Here is a 20,376-nt window from a genome sequence, read left to right as displayed (position 1 = left end):
TCATATTATTCAAAAATACAAATGCCTTATCCATATATTTTCCTTTTTGGTAATTTACACCTCAAACTACAATTTTGATAAATGTTAGCCAAATATTTTGCTTTTTAACAAAACTTAATTTTATACTGCACTTTTTAAAATCATCATTTTTTCAAAAAGCACAATTTCAAAAAGCTAAACCAAACTCATCCAAAATTAGATTAAGAATGTATTTGGATACCACTTATTGTTGAAAACTGAAAACACTATAATAAAATAATTTTTAAATGTGTGAATAGTATCGTGAGACCCAATTTTAAAGTTAGTTTTACTAAAATCCATACTTACAGGTCCTGTAAACAGTGCACGAGACCCACACAAAAATGCTAGACACAACTTACAAAATAATTTCATCACTATCCAAACATACACTAAGTTTATCAATTCACAGCTACTTAAATGATCTAAGGAAAAGATGATACACGAAGAAAAAACAAAAAATTTTGTAGGAAGAAAAAAAAATTAATCTTCATTAAATTTATAAAAAAATATAAATAAATAAGCAACAATGAACTCTGAATCTTCATCCACCGAGGGCCTTTAGAAGAATGGCATAATCAAATAATTTCATGGGTGACAATGTTCCAAATGAAAATATTGATTTTCTAGACTGAGTCTTAGCAGGAAACGCTTGAGTTCAAGCTATGGCCACCAACCCATCAATGACTGTTGAAATAAACAAATTCGACGGTTAAAATGTTGGCCCCCTTCTAGCAACTTTTGAGCTGTGTTCGTCCCATATTTGCACCATCCACCCCTAGGCTGATGAGCCCTCCACCACAATTAATCTTTGATACCCGCAATAAAGAAAAAAGGACATAAAAAATTCAGCTCCATTTTGCCATATGGGCATAAAGCTGATCAAATTCCAGTGATCAAGTCTCACTTCCAGGAGCAGATAACCAGCAACATATCAGACAGACCTACTTGTATTTCTATCCTCAAGCTCTATGCTCATTCTATTAACAACTGCCGAATAGCTCAGACCTATGATCATAATTTACATACAACACAAAGAGAACCCCACTTGTTCTAGGCATCCAATTAGCCTGAAAAAGTTTTAACATGTCAGATCCATTTAAAGTTCATGCCATCTCATAGCAAAATAGCAAGCAGGATGTAGAAGGCTGATATCCAAATGATTCAGGGTCATGCTCCAACCAATTACCTTGATTTCCAAGAGTTCCATTAACACCCCAAAATGCCTTCCTCATATTCGATATGGATGAGGCGGCTCATTCTCAGATCCTACTGGTTTTCCTGTAAATTGTCATGGTCATTGTCATTGTTAGAATGTGAGTAATCAGAACCTTGGTCTGGGACCACCACCATTGAGTGGCTCTGCAACATATTTGGTTCTCTTTTGTTTGCAGACTCATACTGGTTAGTTGTATCAACGGGCTCCAAGTATGTTATCCCAAACTTCTGTCCATGAGAAAGTCCAGGGCAAAATCCCTGCAGGAATGATAAACTTATTAATAATTAATGTAGAGAATGACACCCTAATTACATGTAAAATAAAAGAAGCTTTTGCATATGGCTTATGCACACTAATTTCTATATGCCACTGCATTCTCTCTCTCCATCCACCATCTTCAGCATCACCAACTGCACTCCAAAAGTTTACAAACACAAACACCCATTACTCCCTTGCTATTGGACAATGCAGCAACAAGTGATCAACATTCACCATGTTTGCACATACAATACCAAATACTATAAACATATCCTGTTTAATAAGATTTTCCATTGCACTGTATTCCAGTTGTACATTTATTAAGTTAGCACATTGTCTATCTATAAGCTGTTTCTAAATTACCCCCTATCCTACCCCCTTCGCCCCCTCCTCTCTCCTCTCTTCCAAGTTAAAAGGAAGGAGGTGGTGGCAGCACCCACTACCATTGGCCCCAAGAAGGCACCCCTAACAAGGATATACCCCCAATTGACCTCATAGAGCTAGGGATCATCTCCACAGCCGGTCTGTAGTAAAATCCAAACCCAAGCATTCAGGGAGGAGAACAAGCATATTTACCACTAATCCACCAGTTGCAAGAGCAAATTACCATTCTAAGTTTTAGAAAAATTAGTGAAACTATAGAAAACAACTGACCTTTACCAACCCTGATGTGAGCGTTGACTCGAAAAAAGTGGAGGATGAAGAAAATCTAGAATGAACTTGACCTTCATTGGATCCACTACCATTAGCTTCATGAGGATCAGTGGCAATGTCTGATGTACGAGATTCCTGATTATAATCAGAACTTTTACAAAAAGCCCCAATATATGAACAATGTTCACGCAACAGGGATATCTGAGGGGTTGCGGGCAATAAGTGGCCTTCAGTGCTAAAGATGTATCTGTTTATGGAGAAATTTTCAGAACTTAAGGAAGAAATAAAAATAATAAAGGTGCCTCACTTTCATGAGAATAAGTTCCCTGCCTTAAAGGATCATTATTTAGAAAGCACAAAGCACTTACTTGTATGGCCCATTTTCAACGAGGTTATCTGGACCAACAGCCAAATCAAAAAGAAGCCACAAGTATTTAACCTAATTATGTTACAAACGATTAATAAGACACCACAGAAATCATAGAAGATCACAGATACATACTTAAAAAATAATAAAAAATAAATAAAAATGAATGCATTTACAAATTTTACATAGGGCACAAGTTAAACACTAGGACATGGAATTTTAGGTAGTGCAGTAAATAGACTGTTCCCTGAGCACATGAGGTACGTTTTAAAAAAATGGACCACCCTTCAAGTTCAAACAAAATAATCTAAGGATGAGAAATTAGCACTTAATTTTGACACAGGAAGGCCATATTAGGACTCAAATTTTGATTTGTCCAGTTGTATGTATTAGTTGCTTGGTTAGGACCCACCAACACAATGCAACCAGGTTGAGTTGTAGCCTTTGTCCAAGTGGCCCTCCATCAGGGCCAAAATCACCCATTAAGTGTCTGATCAACAGTATCCTCACATTCAACTGTATTTCATCTAGCTTCGTAAATTTAACCTTCCAATTTATGTTCTTTCTTTATGCACCAAATCTCATTTTCCCCCATAGTCGATGGAAAGAACAAATCCTCAAAGGTAATTAAGCTTAGTGGATCTACCAAACAAGAAACTTTTGAAAAATACTCTGAATTCCTACATAAACCACTCATGACTACCATCTATAGAGGATAGGTGTTTCCAGATCCATTAGACAATTATGATCTTTTTAAGACAGCAGGGTGCCAAAAAGAATAAATTTGCTCTTACAGTCTCAGCTAGGAAAAAGCTCTCCATGTGATCTTCCTGCTTGTGAAACTCTACATCTGATATATGACAGTATCCACAAGGGCATCGGGCCCCATACTGCAAGCTAGCAACCATGTCCCTCCCAACATCAAGATATCTACAAAGAAAAACCTTAAACATGGTTTCAGTTGCAAAGAAGGGAAGTGCATATATGTACATCAAACCTATCGAAAAAAAAAAAAAAAAAAAGTACATCAACAAGAGTGGAGTTGTTAAACTACAGTTACCGGGAACACTAAGATCTATGTTTTGGAATGTATACCTTTTTTTCTTTTTCTTTTTTGATAGATAACGAAAAATTTTATTAAGAAAAAAATAGCCAACCCAAGTACATTGGGGATGTACTGTGGGGGCAAAAATCAAGAACCAAAATTACAATGATCAAGTAAAATAAGAAGGGAAAAACAAGAACAATGCGACAAAGCCAAACTCCAGGCAAGGAGAGTATGTAAGAAAAAAGACTTAATCTCTAGCAAAGACCATTCGCATCCCTCAAAGCATCTAGCATTTCTTTCACTCAATATACACCACATCAAGCAATGCAGTACAAGTCTCCAAAAATCTATATTGCGATGTCGCCCGAATTTATATCTCATAACATTAAGACAATTTCAAGTCAAAAGCTATTACAGGGTGTTTAGTTTAGGGGATGAGGGTGTTGCCTCTTCCCATGGAGGAGCATTTGGAAAGTGAGAGCTCCACCTAGAGTTTCCTTTTTATATGGACTGTAGCTCTGAAAAAATTCTGCACGTATAAATCCAATAGGGAATCCGTGGATCAGCTTCTCTTACATAATTTTATGGTGTGGGAGCATTGGAATTTGCTTTTCTATTTATTCAGAGTAAGTTGGGTAACGCCAAATTCAGTGATTGCTCTATTGGCTTCTTCCTCCCACCTCAGCAACTAGTCCTTGTAAAGTAGTATCCTACTTTTTATGAAATCCTAATGAAACCAATTTGAGGTGTAAAAGAATTTTTCTTTGATTTAAATATTCTTTCCAAATTAGCTTTCAAAAAATATTCAGATTATTCAGCGCAAACCCCACAAAGGGAAGCACACCACAAAACACACCCAAAAAAGGGGGAAGAGGGGTGGGGGCGGAAGACATCACAGAAAAAGTTTATCCCTCTATTTGGGATTGTAAGGAAAAAGTTAAAAAAATAAATAAATAAATAAATAAAATAAAGGCTCCAAGAAAGGAGAAAGGAGGACATTTTCCATAAGTTGACAGCTAGCTTAAAATTTAGTCACTTTTTATGAATGGATTATTTTCAAATTTTCATTACAGGTGGCCAACACTAGTAGTTGAAGAGAGACAACCCCAATTAGAATTAAAGTTTAGTTGAGTTGAGTGAGAAGGCTAAAAGGCACCAGAAAAATTTGAGAGGATCATAGCAGACCTGGGATCTCTGGTTGCTTTATAGAGCCAATATGTGCTCTCTATTAACTCTGGACGCAGTGGATAACTTTTTTGCCCTTGCTGGAAAAAAAAAATATAGCAAAAAAAGAAATTTGAACACTAGTGTAATGATAAAACCAACGTAGATATGTTATATAAATACTAGTGCTTTAAATGCATAATAAATCTAGTATATAAGGAGCACATCATTTACTGATAAAGAAATCAACTGAAGGCCAAGAATTTATAGAATATAAAAAATGGGGGAATTACATAAAAAGCCTAAGAATATATATTTATTTCAGATTAGGTCTAATGTTTTTAATCTTGTTAATTAAAGTCAACAGTTTTCAGTTTTTTTGCTCCATCCATCTCTGTTATTTAGGGTAGTAACAGAGCAAAGAAAAATGGGAAACTATTGATAAAACTCTGCATTTCACCTAGGGCTTGTTCAAAAATCAATTGGCAGCCATTGAACAGTCTAACGTAAACTCTGCGTTTCACCTAAGGGTTTCTATGAATTTCCCTGCAATTTATATTCCACAGATCAAAACAAAGCAAGATGCTCAAACAAATTCAAGTTCGTGCTGGCTTGTGTAAGGGGGCGTGCACTTAAATATTCTAACCTGCCAAACCCTTCATAAACAATACATAGATATTGATGAGTGGTCTAAACATTATCCTTAAAAGAACTAATGCACCAAAATGGCATATGGGATTCATTTGGGTACATTAAATCCTTAAGACACCAACAATTCTAGCAAATTACCCTACAAGTAGCTTAAGTTTGAATGCAATTGTCTCAGGGTTCAGATAATGATAATTAAGGTACCTGAACACTGAGAGTAGCAAGATTAAAACCCTCCGGAGTGAAACCATATCTTTTCCATACACTAAAGAAGGCTTTGTGCGTTCGAATTGCAGGATCGATGTCCCCAGCTAAAACCTTTCAATATCATTAATACAAATTACTCCAAACCACAAAAGTTTCAATAATTCATATGACTCCTTCATATTACATGGAAGACAGAATGAAAATAGACTGAAAACCTGAAGGCCTGGCCAGAACGCCTGCAAACTGTTAAACAATGGCCAGACAATAGCAGCAGAATCCATATTGACTTCCACATACCTGCACAGACGTATACGCACACACAGATAAATCAATAAATAACCAATTGGAATACAGATGAATCCCAATAAGAACATGGAAAACAAATGATAAAAGAAAGGCAAGGATATGTATATTTACATAGTGGCACATAATAGCCACAAGCTTTTACCAAGGATCATTGTAAAGATAGTGCATAGCAGCCGCATAAGCTTCTTGGAAAATGAACAAATACTCCTCGTCTCCAAATAATAAATAAGCCTGAAAAGTTTTCATGAAAGGTAAACAAGAACTGAAAAGAAACATAACAACCCAAATTCACCACTAAAACAAGCTTTAGCATCATGTGTGTGTTTTGCTATTTTTACAGACATGTCATATGCATCAACATCTCTATACAGAGCTGATATTAGTGCATAAGAAGGCTGGCACCGTTAAATACCGACTTTATTTCACAAAATCATGGTTTATGCTTCAGAAGCATAATGATATTGACTATAGAATGAATCAAATGCAATATTCAGGAGAAGAAATCAAGTTAAAAGAAGATAGAAATGATCTATAAGCATCCATAGTTATTTAAACTCATTTCTCTTCCTGTCAGTAGAAGAAAATAAATTGAACTTGAAATGAAAGCAGAAGAAAGTACAGTAAACAAATTTCTCAAACAAAGGCATAAAAACTAAAATAAAAACAAGTTTTTCTATCTCCCGGCTAATAGACATGATTCTTCTACCTTAAACTCCTGAAAACCACCATGACTCACTGTACACCCTTTTCAAGAGTACTAAAACAAACACTCTGCAAAAAAAACACACCGCACTACTTGATCAGCTTGCTGTTCAAAAGAAAAGCAATTTACCAAATGCTACCCTGAACCTCCCACCAACACTTTGTCACAAGACTCCAATTAGTTTCTTGTAAAACAAACATATCTATTGTGACAGCATATGAAATAACTATATCTGTAGTCTTCCCTCTAGCCCCAAAGCACTATTTTGTGCTTTTACCACACACATTTATATTCTACAAGAAGTTAGCCTCATGACATAAAGAAGGCACCAAGCATCAATTAATAGAACTAAGCTCATTTCGAAGTATTACATGGATATCAAAGAGCCCAAGGAGGATTCAGCACTCCAAATCATGTTTACTAACCTTTAGGAGGTACTCATAGAAGGAGTCAATACTAGTTCCTATTCCAGCATCCTGAAAAAGCAGCAAAGAAATATAATTTTACTTAAAATTGGGAAGAAAAAAATATGTTTCTTTTCATAGAACATGGAATTTAATGGATGTGAAAAATAAGTTAGCAAGCAGGCTGGCTGGAGATGTTTTAAACTAATTCAAATAGACCACAGAAGGTGAAAAATATTTCAACTATTATGGATCCTACTGACATATCACACATCTCTGCATTTCTAAGTACATAGATATTTACATAAACTTTTATGGTTTTAAACCATGTGTGCACAAGTAAATAGAACTACAAATTGAAAAGATTTGGCCACTCAGCCTGCCAGACTGCCAGTAAGTTGCTAAAAGGCTCTTTGGAAATGTAATGTCATCTTCCATCATTAGGTACAATAAGTTCTAAAACTCTTCATCATAAGCCTCCAATTCCAGAAAAACATCAACTATCCAGTATCATTAGGTTGAGATTATCAAATCCAGCGAAATCAACTAAGTTTATATCTGGAAAGCACCATAAAACATTGCACTGCTGCTTTTGATTTATGGAGCTTTGTTTTTAGATACTTTGGAATTCAGTGGGTTTGATATTATGTTTGATTGGAGAAATTGGGTTTGTAAACACTCGTCAGATATTTGGAATATTGTTCCATTATGTTTGATGTGGACCATACGGAGGGAGAGGAATCGGCACACTTCTATAGATATGGAAAGTATGAGGGGCCAATTGTTAGCAACCTACACTAGATCTAAGGGTGGCCATGGGTCAGTCTAGGTCGGGTTTGTGCCCAACCCATGACTGACCCAACCAAGTCAGGTGCCTTAGTTCCAAACCCGCTGCTGACCGGTCAGAGAGTCAGGTCGGATCAGACGGTTATTTTCCGGAAGGTGGTCAGGTCCTCAGTCATAGTTGGATATGGCCGAAACTCGCCAAATCTAGCCGAAAATTTGGTGGATCTGGCCGAAATTCGGCGAATCTGGCCTAAAACCGGCCATGTCTGGCGAGATCTCGCCGGATCTAGGCGGGTCTCAAAGAGATCTCACTGGACCTGGCAAGTTCTGACTAAGAAATTCCTTAGACGGTGGAGATCGGCTGCCTTTTGGTGGTAGAATCAGTCGGGTCGGTTGAAATCGGGTTTAGATGTAAGGACCCGCTGGAATCGGGTTCAGTATTTCGGAAACTGCCGCCGACCCGTCACAGGAGTCGGATCGGGCGGTTTCCGAAGCAGGTTGGTCATAATGGCGGGTGGGTTGGGTCCACAGGTGATCTTGGACAACCCTAACTAGATCCTTATATAAGTGGTCCTGCACTTGGTGCTTACGACTAAAAATTATATTGTATTGTTTCTAGAGCTGTCGACATTTTGTATATAATTCTTTAGTCTATGTTTTTTAGTACATCAGCGTCTCTTCAATAAAATGATTCTTACTTATCAAAAATATAGTAATAATGAGGGAATTAATTAATGGAATTGTGAGTGTTTAGAGTACTGAGGTATGTTAGTCGTAGTGTGTTCTTTCTCTCTTGTTTCTTGTTCTTCTTTGGCAAATTGTCACTATTCATATGCAATATTCACATACTATTCATACATACTGTTCAAACTAATGTTTACAACCTGTGGGCAGATTTAATGGCAATTTCTTCTCTCCTCCTTTTGCAACCCTGAGTCAAACCCTTCCCTTTCCCTACCGAAACACTAGTCATTCTTTGAACTCTAATCCTTCTTTCTAAAGTTCTAAACAATAGATCTTCAAATTCTCACAACCATAAGCCCACCACAATCGCACATACAGATTCTACAATCTGTTGCATGTTGTTGATAAGATGGGAGTACAATTTTTATGTTAGCCGTTAGCCTACTACAACCATCCATCCAGACCATAACCAATTGTTTTAAAAATAAATAAATAAATAAATAAATAATAATAAAATAAAAAAAAAGACACTAAGCATTAAAGAAGTTTATTTTACTTTCACTTATCATTTATTAATAAAAAATCACAATGTTATCTTATCTAACAAAAGAAAAAGAAAAATTTAGGTATTAGATACTGATACAGTTAATCATTGTAACATGGCGCTCACATTGAAATCATGTAAAATAGAATGTTACCTTTTGTGTCCATTCACCTGTAAAAACATTGATATGAGCACCAACTAAATTCAACTTTGAACGACGCGCCCAAAGTCCACGAACTGCATTCTTGGTAACTTGTTCAAAAACTGCATTTCAATGAAGTTGGGCATTATGCCAACGCTCTTGAAAATTAACCTCATCCCTTCCCCACAATTAAAAGAAAGAAATGGGGCAGGCAAGGGGGGAGGGGGAGGGGGGTGGGGGGGGGGGGGGGGGGGGGGGGGGGGGGTGGTGAATATGTGGTATACAAGACCATATTTAGAGAATCTAGCCTGACAAGCTAACAAGGAAGAGATATAAAGGGAACTATTACAAATTCCTGTGCAGCACAAGTGTAGTCAGACTTGAAGAACCACCCTTCATATGGTAGGTCAACAACTTGAAAGAGATGTAGCAGAAGGTGCACAACAACCAGGACAAGCAAGGAGATTAAAGAAAATAAGTGTAAAATAGCTGGGGCAAGCCCCAAGTATATAAGACTTACTTGACAACCAAGTGTGGCAATGTGCCATAGATAATATTGCTATGAGTCAGTTTGTTGGGGTTTTGCTCAAATCTGAATCCAAGGGATCAGCTCACTCATCTAAGTTAAAAATTGCTAGCCTGTTTCCTCATTCAGCAAAGAACAATGCTCTTTATTTTATTTTATATTTTTTTTTTTTTTGCTTGGAGGAGTAAAAGATTAAAAAAGAAGAGAAGAAATTTTGAGTAATGACCCCAAAACTTATTCATTAGGTCAACATGGAAGAATGTATTATTTTCCCTCAATGAACTAGAAATATCTCACCTGTTTTCCTGCCTGATACCTAATAAAAGTAATAAAATATCATGGCTGCCTAGAGTCAAACTTTCTTGAAGATAGAGGTCCAGCCACCAAGGCAGTGGCTTACTCATAAAGCCTAGCCTCTAGCAGGAAAGCATATGACACTTCATGGGAGCAAATATTTCAGCATGGAGTGAACAAGAGTACTGAGGGTAAACAAAAACCAGCTGCCTGTGATGTACGGACTTTTTTTTAACTAATAAGTTACACATGCACCCTGTGGGCCTTGAATCCACAACCTCATCCTCCACTTTGCCTTACAAGAGGAGGTGCCATTTGAACTAGATTTTTTCCAAGAGGAGTTTCAAGATTAAGACCATATAGAAAGTCCAAGCTAGTATAATATTAACAACTTCCTCTCACATATACTTGTCCACTAAAAGCTAGAAGGCTGCATTTTGTCTACACTAGCGAGTACCAACGGCATGTCATCCCACATAACAAACTGGAGGCCAGATTCCATTCAGAAGCTAGATTGATAGAACATAATGCCATGAAACATGGTAGTAGCACTTACTGGGATCATTCGTCAAACGGCTAAGCACTCCAAATTCCAAGGTCAAAGTCCCACCACCGGCTGTGGATGTTATCTAAACAAACCAAAAGTGGAACGTTAACACTCTACCTAGATATTACAAAATAGAGATTAAAGAGACAGAAAAAATAATTAACTAAATGAACAGTTCAGAAGATAGTTAATAAGTGGTAAATTCAAGGTTAAAATTTTGAATTGTCCAATGTAAGTTACATGTGGTATGCACTCTCACACTGTTAGAATTTATCCTGAAGGTGTGGTACAATAGGAATTAGTAAACTGGAAATCAATGTGTAGTGTAGTCCTACAATAATATTAGCTGCTTTTCATGCTAGAATGCCACAGGAAAACTGAGAAAAAAAACTTATACATAAGGAGAAAATTTGGAAAGGCTTTACCTTGCTTTCATGTTCATCAACGCCATGCAAAAGGTTGACAGATCCAAATGGAATGCCTGCAAGAAATAGTATCTGAATATGTTCATGAAACGATAGAGTATTTATACGTGGACAAGTGAATGGCATACTTCAACAATTGGAAACAAAGTGCTTGATGCTCAATCATGCTTTAGTAGACAACATCAAAAAATTACAGAAATACTTAAATCTGTATGCAGCTAAAAATTGCTCCATCAAGCCAGAAAGCTAGTGATGCATACACCCCCTTGATCATTGTCAAGTATAATCTCCTCAACTATCAAACTTGAGATTAGAAACAAGCCATTAACATTCATTTATGATCTACCTATGCCTCTAAGCCTCCTATCAAAACTAGAGACATACTGCCATTTGTCAAATAAAGCATTCTGTCATGCTAATTTAGTGGTATATTTACAGGTTAAGTAAAAGCATTCTCCTTTTTTTTTTCTTTTTTCTTTTTTCTTTTTTTATCACTGATAATTCAATATTTACAAGAGGGAGGGGAGATTTGAATCTTGGATGTCTCCGTTGAAAACACTAGGAGGTGACAACCAATTGAGCTACAAGGCTCTTGGTGCAGGTTAAGTAAAATCATTCTTATTATAATATTCCACAAAATGGTGGTAATATCATATCAAATAAAAATCACAAGTCCCAAGATAGATGTAAAATAAATACTCTATTTAAATAAACCAGCAAAGGATTCGAATGATTAAAAATACATAACAAATAGTGAAATTCAGCCTGCAATAACTTGCACATATCAATTAAAATCATCCAGCAGCAATACCTGTAGGCGTCTCAAATGCAGGTAACAATCTACGGGCCAGATCCTCTGCTAAGTTAAGTAACTGATTGTCATAGGATGGGATTTTCATGCCCTGCAAAGAAATAATATGGGAATAATCCAATGAAGATACTAAGATGATGGTGTACAGCATAACACCTGTCATATGAAAACTAGAAGCTAAAAGAGAAATCAAACATCTTTTCTAAGTATCTCTTGATGACAACATCAAGGTAAAGGAGACTGCTGAGGACACTTTGTTGCTTATTTTTTTATTGCTAAGTTACACACTCACCCAGTGAGTCTCAACCCACAACCTCATCCTCCACCTTGTTGCTCTTAAAAGGGAAGGAGGTGTCATTCAAGCTAAAGCTCATTGGCAAGAAAGGGGTGCAACACAAATGCTTTCATACTTAGTAGATATACAATATCTTTCTAGACTTTTTTTTCCTGATAAGTACAATTTTTTTCTAAACTTTCTCCCAGATGAATAAGTAATTCCAAGTTCAGGTCACACCAAGGAGTCATTGCTACTATCCAGTACCTCAGCAAACACCCTCAACAAATCAAAAGCATCAGAAAACCGTATAGCAAGGCCTTTATTATGTAGCACTAACTTATTATGAAGGTCTAACAAACAATATTCAAGCTTTGCTTACTGGAAAATGTTTCAGCTATAATGGAGCATATACATATTACAATCCAAAACAAGAGTGTAGAGTTCTTTTGAAGCTAGAATCACCCCCTTTTCAGCAAAATGGTTGCTAACAAATCCTCTGCGTAATCTTTTCTCAATTAAGCAATCTCAGAAAACCTTTTATCATTACCGTTTGGTGTTTTTTGTTATCACTTAATGCCAACCTCCCATCGAAGGAAGAAAAAATGATTGATAAGTTACATATGCACCCAACTGGTATTCAACCCACAACCTCACCATCCACTTATTCTTATGGGAGAAGGAAGTGTCATTTGAGTTAGAGCTAACTCAAATAGCATTCACATAAAACTTTATAATTGAACAAGGCACATGAGTCCTTTCAGCTCAAAAATTGCTATTTTTCTGACAACATCAAAAGGATATTCAATGCTTTACCTAGAATGACAAAATCGTAAGGAAAAGTATCCATTTGGGTACATATTTAACTTATACCGTAGCATAATCACTCGCAATAAGATGAGCAGAGAGTAAACCTCCAAGAACACGGATAGTAGTCTCAAACACAGATACTGTCTTATTCTGCAAAAACCATATAAAGAGCTCCAAGTTAGATTTCAACTTCAATTTATATTAACCAAAGAATATGTAGATTGACTGAGCAACCAAACCAATTCAAGCCAAAATTGTAGAATGTATATAGAACTAATCCCAACAGGCAAGTTTGAAACATCAAGTTACATGAGAGAGAGAGAGAGAGAGACTCACTATATCAAACTGAAGGTTTTTACCAATCCATTCAACAGAGGAAGCAAAATGTTCCCAGTCACCAAGTAAAGCCAGCATGTCTAAGGAATCAATCTGTTACAATGCCATGATGACAAACATCATGTAAGAGAAACAAGAACTCAAATATCAATCAAATTGGAAAAGAAGAAATTATCTTACCAAAGTTAATGCATAACCACCTAGTGTATCTTCCCCTCCACATGAGAGAGGTCTTAATTCATCAAGAGGAAAAGCATGCTCCATATATCCATTAAAAGCATGGTAGAACATTCCACGCACCTGAATTTATGAGAGAAATGTATCTCACCCAGTTTAGTAGATCAAAGCATCATATAAATAGCATCATCAGCCTAACGCTAATAAACAACTACCTGCCAACTAAGTGCTCGTATCTCTCCGAAGATTTAAATCCAACACTATTTCCAATTAACACTAAATAGAAACTCCATTAATGAAATGGAGGAAAATATACAAAGAAAATGCTCTCGGGAAATTTTGGAGCCTTTTTTTTTTCCAGTAAATGAAGAACTCTAAGCCATTCATACAAAACCCTGGCATTTTGTCTTCCAAACCCAATATATATACACAAACACTGAAAGGTTATAATATCCTGACACAATATCCAAAATCATCAAAACCACATTCATAGTTAATGTTCAGCTATCTTTCCAAATTTTATCAGCAAAATTCATGGTACAATATTAAAGATCACACTTTTCTTTTAAAATTCTTACAAAGATGTTCAACTGTTAATCCATTCCAAGCATAATGAACAGAGCCCCAAAAAAGAAAAATCTACATATAAACGCATTCCTTCAATTTCGAACAAAAACGACGTGTACAATTGCAAATTCCAATTGCTTTTATATCAAAATACATAATTGATTTCATTGTAACACATCAACCTATAAGAATCACAAGCTTAACACTCAAACAAGCCCTTCATTTTGAAATCCCAATATGGATTTTATGAATTGATCCATATTACCAAACAGACCCAGGGCTAAACTTTATAAAGAATTACCGACCCACCAACTGTTCGATCATTTGCCCGAGAGAGCATCAGAGCATTAAGTATGGCATTCTGATAATGAAACAGGTCAAATTAAATTTTGGGGGGGGTGGTGAATATGTGGTATACAAGACCATATTTAGAGAATCTAGCCTGACAAGCTAACAAGGAAGAGATATAAAGGGAACTATTACAAATTCCTGTGCAGCACAAGTGTAGTCAGACTTGAAGAACCACCCTTCATATGGTAGGTCAACAACTTGAAAGAGATGTAGCAGAAGGTGCACAACAACCAGGACAAGCAAGGAGATTAAAGAAAATAAGTGTAAAATAGCTGGGGCAAGCCCCAAGTATATAAGACTTACTTGACAACCAAGTGTGGCAATGTGCCATAGATAATATTGCTATGAGTCAGTTTGTTGGGGTTTTGCTCAAATCTGAATCCAAGGGATCAGCTCACTCATCTAAGTTAAAAATTGCTAGCCTGTTTCCTCATTCAGCAAAGAACAATGCTCTTTATTTTATTTTATATTTTTTTTTTTTTTGCTTGGAGGAGTAAAAGATTAAAAAAGAAGAGAAGAAATTTTGAGTAATGACCCCAAAACTTATTCATTAGGTCAACATGGAAGAATGTATTATTTTCCCTCAATGAACTAGAAATATCTCACCTGTTTTCCTGCCTGATACCTAATAAAAGTAATAAAATATCATGGCTGCCTAGAGTCAAACTTTCTTGAAGATAGAGGTCCAGCCACCAAGGCAGTGGCTTACTCATAAAGCCTAGCCTCTAGCAGGAAAGCATATGACACTTCATGGGAGCAAATATTTCAGCATGGAGTGAACAAGAGTACTGAGGGTAAACAAAAACCAGCTGCCTGTGATGTACGGACTTTTTTTTAACTAATAAGTTACACATGCACCCTGTGGGCCTTGAATCCACAACCTCATCCTCCACTTTGCCTTACAAGAGGAGGTGCCATTTGAACTAGATTTTTTCCAAGAGGAGTTTCAAGATTAAGACCATATAGAAAGTCCAAGCTAGTATAATATTAACAACTTCCTCTCACATATACTTGTCCACTAAAAGCTAGAAGGCTGCATTTTGTCTACACTAGCGAGTACCAACGGCATGTCATCCCACATAACAAACTGGAGGCCAGATTCCATTCAGAAGCTAGATTGATAGAACATAATGCCATGAAACATGGTAGTAGCACTTACTGGGATCATTCGTCAAACGGCTAAGCACTCCAAATTCCAAGGTCAAAGTCCCACCACCGGCTGTGGATGTTATCTAAACAAACCAAAAGTGGAACGTTAACACTCTACCTAGATATTACAAAATAGAGATTAAAGAGACAGAAAAAATAATTAACTAAATGAACAGTTCAGAAGATAGTTAATAAGTGGTAAATTCAAGGTTAAAATTTTGAATTGTCCTATGTAAGTTACATGTGGTATGCACTCTCACACTGTTAGAATTTATCCTGAAGGTGTGGTACAATAGGAATTAGTAAACTGGAAATCAATGTGTAGTGTAGTCCTACAATAATATTAGCTGCTTTTCATGCTAGAATGCCACAGGAAAACTGAGAAAAAAAACTTATACATAAGGAGAAAATTTGGAAAGGCTTTACCTTGCTTTCATGTTCATCAACGCCATGCAAAAGGTTGACAGATCCAAATGGAATGCCTGCAAGAAATAGTATCTGAATATGTTCATGAAACGATAGAGTATTTATACGTGGACAAGTGAATGGCATACTTCAACAATTGGAAACAAAGTGCTTGATGCTCAATCATGCTTTAGTAGACAACATCAAAAAATTACAGAAATACTTAAATCTGTATGCAGCTAAAAATTGCTCCATCAAGCCAGAAAGCTAGTGATGCATACACCCCCTTGATCATTGTCAAGTATAATCTCCTCAACTATCAAACTTGAGATTAGAAACAAGCCATTAACATTCATTTATGATCTACCTATGCCTCTAAGCCTCCTATCAAAACTAGAGACATACTGCCATTTGTCAAATAAAGCATTCTGTCATGCTAATTTAGTGGTATATTTACAGGTTAAGTAAAAGCATTCTCCTTTTTTTTTTCTTTTTTCTTTTTTCTTTTTTTATCACTGATAATTCAATATTTACAAGAGGGAAGGGAGATTTGAATCTTGGATGTCTCCGTTGAAAACACTAGGAGGTGACAACCAATTGAGCTACAAGGCTCTTGGTGCAGGTTAAGTAAAATCATTCTTATTATAATATTCCACAAAATGGTGGTAATATCATATCAAATAAAAATCACAAGTCCCAAGATAGATGTAAAATAAATACTCTATTTAAATAAACCAGCAAAGGATTCGAATGATTAAAAATACATAACAAATAGTGAAATTCAGCCTGCAATAACTTGCACATATCAATTAAAATCATCCAGCAGCAATACCTGTAGGCGTCTCAAATGCAGGTAACAATCTACGGGCCAGATCCTCTGCTAAGTTAAGTAACTGATTGTCATAGGATGGGATTTTCATGCCCTGCAAAGAAATAATATGGGAATAATCCAATGAAGATACTAAGATGATGGTGTACAGCATAACACCTGTCATATGAAAACTAGAAGCTAAAAGAGAAATCAAACATCTTTTCTAAGTATCTCTTGATGACAACATCAAGGTAAAGGAGACTGCTGAGGACACTTTGTTGCTTATTTTTTTATTGCTAAGTTACACACTCACCCAGTGAGTCTCAACCCACAACCTCATCCTCCACCTTGTTGCTCTTAAAAGGGAAGGAGGTGTCATTCAAGCTAAAGCTCATTGGCAAGAAAGGGGTGCAACACAAATGCTTTCATACTTAGTAGATATACAATATCTTTCTAGACTTTTTTTTCCTGATAAGTACAATTTTTTTCTAAACTTTCTCCCAGATGAATAAGTAATTCCAAGTTCAGGTCACACCAAGGAGTCATTGCTACTATCCAGTACCTCAGCAAACACCCTCAACAAATCAAAAGCATCAGAAAACCGTATAGCAAGGCCTTTATTATGTAGCACTAACTTATTATGAAGGTCTAACAAACAATATTCAAGCTTTGCTTACTGGAAAATGTTTCAGCTATAATGGAGCATATACATATTACAATCCAAAACAAGAGTGTAGAGTTCTTTTGAAGCTAGAATCACCCCCTTTTCAGCAAAATGGTTGCTAACAAATCCTCTGCGTAATCTTTTCTCAATTAAGCAATCTCAGAAAACCTTTTATCATTACCGTTTGGTGTTTTTTGTTATCACTTAATGCCAACCTCCCATCGAAGGAAGAAAAAATGATTGATAAGTTACATATGCACCCAACTGGTATTCAACCCACAACCTCACCATCCACTTATTCTTATGGGAGAAGGAAGTGTCATTTGAGTTAGAGCTAACTCAAATAGCATTCACATAAAACTTTATAATTGAACAAGGCACATGAGTCCTTTCAGCTCAAAAATTGCTATTTTTCTGACAACATCAAAAGGATATTCAATGCTTTACCTAGAATGACAAAATCGTAAGGAAAAGTATCCATTTGGGTACATATTTAACTTATACCGTAGCATAATCACTCGCAATAAGATGAGCAGAGAGTAAACCTCCAAGAACACGGATAGTAGTCTCAAACACAGATACTGTCTTATTCTGCAAAAACCATATAAAGAGCTCCAAGTTAGATTTCAACTTCAATTTATATTAACCAAAGAATATGTAGATTGACTGAGCAACCAAACCAATTCAAGCCAAAATTGTAGAATGTATATAGAACTAATCCCAACAGGCAAGTTTGAAACATCAAGTTACATGAGAGAGAGAGAGAGAGAGAGACTCACTATATCAAACTGAAGGTTTTTACCAATCCATTCAACAGAGGAAGCAAAATGTTCCCAGTCACCAAGTAAAGCCAGCATGTCTAAGGAATCAATCTGTTACAATGCCATGATGACAAACATCATGTAAGAGAAACAAGAACTCAAATATCAATCAAATTGGAAAAGAAGAAATTATCTTACCAAAGTTAATGCATAACCACCTAGTGTATCTTCCCCTCCACATGAGAGAGGTCTTAATTCATCAAGAGGAAAAGCATGCTCCATATATCCATTAAAAGCATGGTAGAACATTCCACGCACCTGAATTTATGAGAGAAATGTATCTCACCCAGTTTAGTAGATCAAAGCATCATATAAATAGCATCATCAGCCTAACGCTAATAAACAACTACCTGCCAACTAAGTGCTCGTATCTCTCCGAAGATTTAAATCCAACACTATTTCCAATTAACACTAAATAGAAACTCCATTAATGAAATGGAGGAAAATATACAAAGAAAATGCTCTCGGGAAATTTTGGAGCCTTTTTTTTTTCCAGTAAATGAAGAACTCTAAGCCATTCATACAAAACCCTGGCATTTTGTCTTCCAAACCCAATATATATACACAAACACTGAAAGGTTATAATATCCTGACACAATATCCAAAATCATCAAAACCACATTCATAGTTAATGTTCAGCTATCTTTCCAAATTTTATCAGCAAAATTCATGGTACAATATTAAAGATCACACTTTTCTTTTAAAATTCTTACAAAGATGTTCAACTGTTAATCCATTCCAAGCATAATGAACAGAGCCCCAAAAAAGAAAAATCTACATATAAACGCATTCCTTCAATTTCGAACAAAAACGACGTGTACAATTGCAAATTCCAATTGCTTTTATATCAAAATACATAATTGATTTCATTGTAACACATCAACCTATAAGAATCACAAGCTTAACACTCAAACAAGCCCTTCATTTTGAAATCCCAATATGGATTTTATGAATTGATCCATATTACCAAACAGACCCAGGGCTAAACTTTATAAAGAATTACCGACCCACCAACTGTTCGATCATTTGCCCGAGAGAGCATCAGAGCATTAAGTATGGCATTCTGATAATGAAACAGGTCAAATTAAATTTAAAAAAAAAAAAAAAAAAATTCGGGTTTTCGGATTACGGGAAATATGATCGGGGGGTGTTACCTCGTCTCGGAGCTGTTTGGCTTCCTCAGGAGTGACGCCCTCAGCGAGAGCTCTATGTAAGAAAGCGTTGGGATTGGCTGAGACCAATAACAACAACAGCAAGAGGATTTCAAAGCACCGTTTTGGAGCTTCCATTGCTTCTCTCTCTCTCTCTCTCTCACTGTGTCACTTTGAACAAACAAAGACATACGCTTTTGTTTTGCTTTGCTTTTCTCTACTGCGCGCTTTTGCACATTCCTGTTTGTAAAACGTGAAAAATCTCTAGAGTTGAATAATAAGGCCATATGGGGTGGGAAAATTTTACTCAGTTTCTTACTATGTTAAGGGCACGTGTCCACTCTAGCTCATTATCAACAAAGATTTTTTTTTTTTTAATATCATATTGCATTTTTTTTAAAAAAAAAAATTTGCCGCAGCCTATCAAAATACACACCCATAAGGTCTGAACACAACAACTGAGAAAGTTCCCCTAGTTTTTAAAAAAATTGATAGTTATAATGGGAGAATTTAAATCTTAGATTGAAGATATTATGAAAAATTAGTTGAGTTATAAGATTTTTGGCTTTCAATTAAAATCTAATATTCCAAAATGTGAGCTAATGCAAGAATATTGATATGAATTTATATGTTACAAATTAGTAATTGTAGGTTTTTTTTTTTTAATTTTTTTATTAACAACAACGGTAGGATTTGTTACTCCTTCTCTTGGAGAAATTATATAGTTTTCATGATAAATTACGTCATGTGTCCATCATTTCACTAAAAAACACTCACTTATTTAAAATTGTTTAATCAGCTTATGAAAAAAAAAATTAATTGTTAAACTGGCACAGTAATTTTAAACCGTAGGGCTTGATCATATATTTTTGTTTGACTAAATATAGTGCGAAAAGGAAGTCCACGCACTATTAGCAAATCTAAGTTGGAGTTTGTTGAGAATCTTTGCTTTAAAGAGTTATATTGGGTTTGTGCACCGAAAAACTGTCATAGTACCCCTAAATTTTGGAGTGGTCATTACCCACCTCTCGGTACTTTAATTTTAGTCAATTTACTTCATGAAGTTCACACATTTGTCAAATTGATACTTTCCTAAGTCCACCTT

General features: G+C 35.9%; 1 protein-coding gene across 3 annotated transcripts; it reads right to left on the bottom strand.

The window, feature by feature from the left end:
* Positions 1–366: 366 nt before the first annotated feature.
* Positions 367–19,541, bottom strand: LOC111999821 (alpha-mannosidase I MNS4). 3 transcript variants are annotated; one of them, XR_010626993.1, is made up of 17 exons: positions 13,356–14,261; positions 13,176–13,268; positions 12,903–12,989; positions 11,756–11,846; positions 10,945–11,000; positions 10,529–10,601; positions 9,165–9,274; positions 7,018–7,068; positions 6,032–6,120; positions 5,799–5,880; positions 5,581–5,694; positions 4,750–4,829; positions 3,311–3,446; positions 2,518–2,588; positions 2,150–2,396; positions 1,208–1,494; positions 367–1,088 (listed from the first exon to the last, which is right to left on the bottom strand). XR_010626993.1 is itself a non-coding variant. In XM_024031934.2 (17 exons), the coding sequence occupies exons 1-17, from the start codon at positions 19,407–19,409 to the stop codon at positions 1,288–1,290; spliced, it is 1,842 nt and encodes a 613-aa protein (XP_023887702.1). In that variant the 5' UTR covers positions 19,410–19,541; the 3' UTR covers positions 367–1,287. The 3 variants fall into 3 exon arrangements, 2 of the variants coding, with proteins under 2 accessions (XP_023887702.1, XP_065624518.1); XM_024031934.2 differs by lacking the exons at positions 10,529–10,601; positions 10,945–11,000; positions 11,756–11,846; ... (1 more) ...; positions 13,176–13,268; positions 13,356–14,261 and adding exons at positions 15,430–15,502; positions 15,846–15,901; positions 16,657–16,747; ... (2 more) ...; positions 18,259–18,378; positions 19,275–19,541 and having other exon boundaries at positions 367–1,494; XM_065768446.1 differs by having other exon boundaries at positions 367–1,494.
* Positions 19,542–20,376: the final 835 nt, after the last annotated feature.

This window comes from Quercus suber, unplaced genomic scaffold (assembly GCF_002906115.3).
Source record: "Quercus suber isolate HL8 unplaced genomic scaffold, Cork oak 2.0 scaffold_26, whole genome shotgun sequence".
In the NCBI taxonomy this organism is placed as follows: domain Eukaryota; kingdom Viridiplantae; phylum Streptophyta; class Magnoliopsida; order Fagales; family Fagaceae; genus Quercus; species Quercus suber.
The sequence above is the reverse complement of the archived record's forward strand: the minus strand, read 5'-3'. Positions and strand labels throughout refer to the sequence as shown.